At 39.0% G+C, this 2,295-nt stretch overlaps 1 protein-coding gene across 1 annotated transcript; it reads right to left on the minus strand.

Annotated features, from left to right (window-relative positions):
• Positions 1-218: 218 nt before the first annotated feature.
• On the minus strand, positions 219-1,182 carry LOC103607495 (olfactory receptor 14K1-like). The gene is given in 2 exon segments (XM_008591993.1): positions 219-1,007; positions 1,009-1,182. Coding segments are annotated over 2 exon segments (963 nt in total).
• Positions 1,183-2,295: the final 1,113 nt, after the last annotated feature.

Below are 2,295 nucleotides of genomic sequence, written 5' to 3' on the forward strand. Positions count from 1 at the left end.
AGGCTGTGTTCTAACCAACTGTACTAAACGGCCAGCCCCACCTGCATAATTTCTATACCAGTAGGAAATGTAAAGTGAAGGAGTGTAGAAAAGGACTTACTTTCTATTATAACCGGCTACCTGAGATATCACTAACAAGACCCCTTGATATATTGATCTCTAAATAGAAATAATTTCAAACAGCTAGTTAGTGGCAGAATAAAAAAGGAAATATTACTTCATAGCTTCAACTTTAGCCACCTTTCTATTACTCTGCTGCTTCTGACATTGCACAGGACTTTACCTAGAGCTGATTTAATGTCTTTGTTCCTCAGAGAGTAAATAACAGGGTTCAAGGTCGGAGGTGCTATAGAATAGAACACAGACACCACCAAATCTAAAATAGAAGGTACATCAGAAGCTGGCTTTAAATAAGCAACAGCTCCTGTTGCAAGAAACGTGCTCACAACAATGAGGTGAGGCATGCAAGTGGAAAAGGCTTTGGATCAGCTCTGTCTGGATGGGAACTTTAACACAGCGGAGAAAATATACACATAGGAGACCACAGTGCAAACTAAACATGAAAAAGCGTAACAGACCCCAATGACCACGCTGACATTAATGATGACGTGCTCTGCAGAACAAGTGAGGTTTAGTAGGGCAGGGACATCACAGAATAACTGATGTATCCTATTGGAGCCACAAAAATCCAGGGAGAATGTCCCTGCTGAGTATAAGATTCCCAAGGCCCCTCCACTGAGCGAGGACACAGCCATCAGCTGGACACAGGATCCTCTGCTCATGACAGCTTCATAGTGCAGAGGGCGGCAGATGGCAACGTAGCGATCGAAGGACGTCACGGTAAGGATGCCAATCTCTGAGCCAGCCAACAATATCACCAGGAATAACTGCAGCACACACCGCGGGAAAGAGATGGTGTCAATGAAGGTGGTAGAGTTGAGGATGGATTTGGGAACTGTGACAGAAATGAGACACAGATCTAAGAAAGATAAATGCCTGACGAAAAAAATACATTGGGGTGTGGAGGCCTTGGTCAAGATTAGGGAGGAGGAGGATGATTAAACTCTCCCATATGGCCACTAAGTAGATCAGCAAGAAGAGCACAGCACGCAAGCCCAGCAGCATCCAATTCTCCATCCATCTCATAAGCAAGAATTCCGTCATTAGTGTCTGATTTGTCATACTTTAAAATTATAGGCCACCTATTGAATAAAGAAAAAGAAGTGTTATATTAACATAACAAATAAAATATTGTTTTTTCATTGTTGAGGCGTGTATAGTTTAGCATCAAGGCATAGGCAGAAAGCTCAAAAATACCAGGGTATTTATATTTCTTGTTGACTCAGGTGTAAACCAAGTATGGGTATAACTGTCCCATGTACCTTAAATATATTGCAAAAGAAAAAAAAAGACATTACTCTCCCTAATTACTTGAAATTATTTTTGAGGAGTTTTATTTCTGTGGGGAAATACAGGATTGGCTACGTAATTCTAATTGTAATAGAATGACATTTTTATGCAAAAATATTACTTTAATTGATATAGTTTTTCCACGGATTTGAAGTCAGGGATGAAATTTCTGCTTGCTGCATACTGCAACCTGTTAAAACAGTCATTATTAGGAGGTGATACTGTAATTTATTATCCTCTTCCCATTGAAGGATATTAAGGTTGTTTCCCCATTTTTTAAACAAAAAGTTTAATTCTTTGGTGAAAATGTTATTATAGTACTTCTTATTTCTTTAATGAAGATATCTGGCATAGCACGAAAAAGTAGAAGGCTACTAAAGAGATTTTGACAAACTGATTTTCCCAAATGTATACAGCTTTTTTTAATGAAAAGAGCAAAACCTGCCATTAAGCCAGATGATGAACATAACATTCTAGAAAGGATTTAACAAACAACAAAGACTAAAAAAAAAAAAATGTTAGCAATATCTACTGCATTTACGAGAGAAGCAGTGTGTCCTCCTAAGTCAAAGGCACACAGGACTTATGGTCTCAGACCCCTACACAACCCAGTGTGAAGGAGATCTTTGGCCATATTTTCCCACTTCAGATCACCCTCGTGTTTACAGCCTCTGTATATTTTACTTTAACACCACTTTAATGACAATTTTTTCACCTCTTTTCTTTCCAGCCTCTTTTCCCCCCCAATGTTTGAGGCTTTTTCAGTGAATACTAATATCAAAAAAGTAATTTTCTTTAACCTCCATAAGTGAAAGCCATCCTTCGAGACACATGGCTGCAATTGTGTGCTAATTACAGAATTGTGAGGACTCTTCCACCACGCCT

The sequence above is a fragment of the Galeopterus variegatus genome, unplaced genomic scaffold, assembly GCF_000696425.1.
Source record: "Galeopterus variegatus unplaced genomic scaffold, G_variegatus-3.0.2 Scaffold7478, whole genome shotgun sequence".
NCBI lineage: Eukaryota > Metazoa > Chordata > Mammalia > Dermoptera > Cynocephalidae > Galeopterus > Galeopterus variegatus.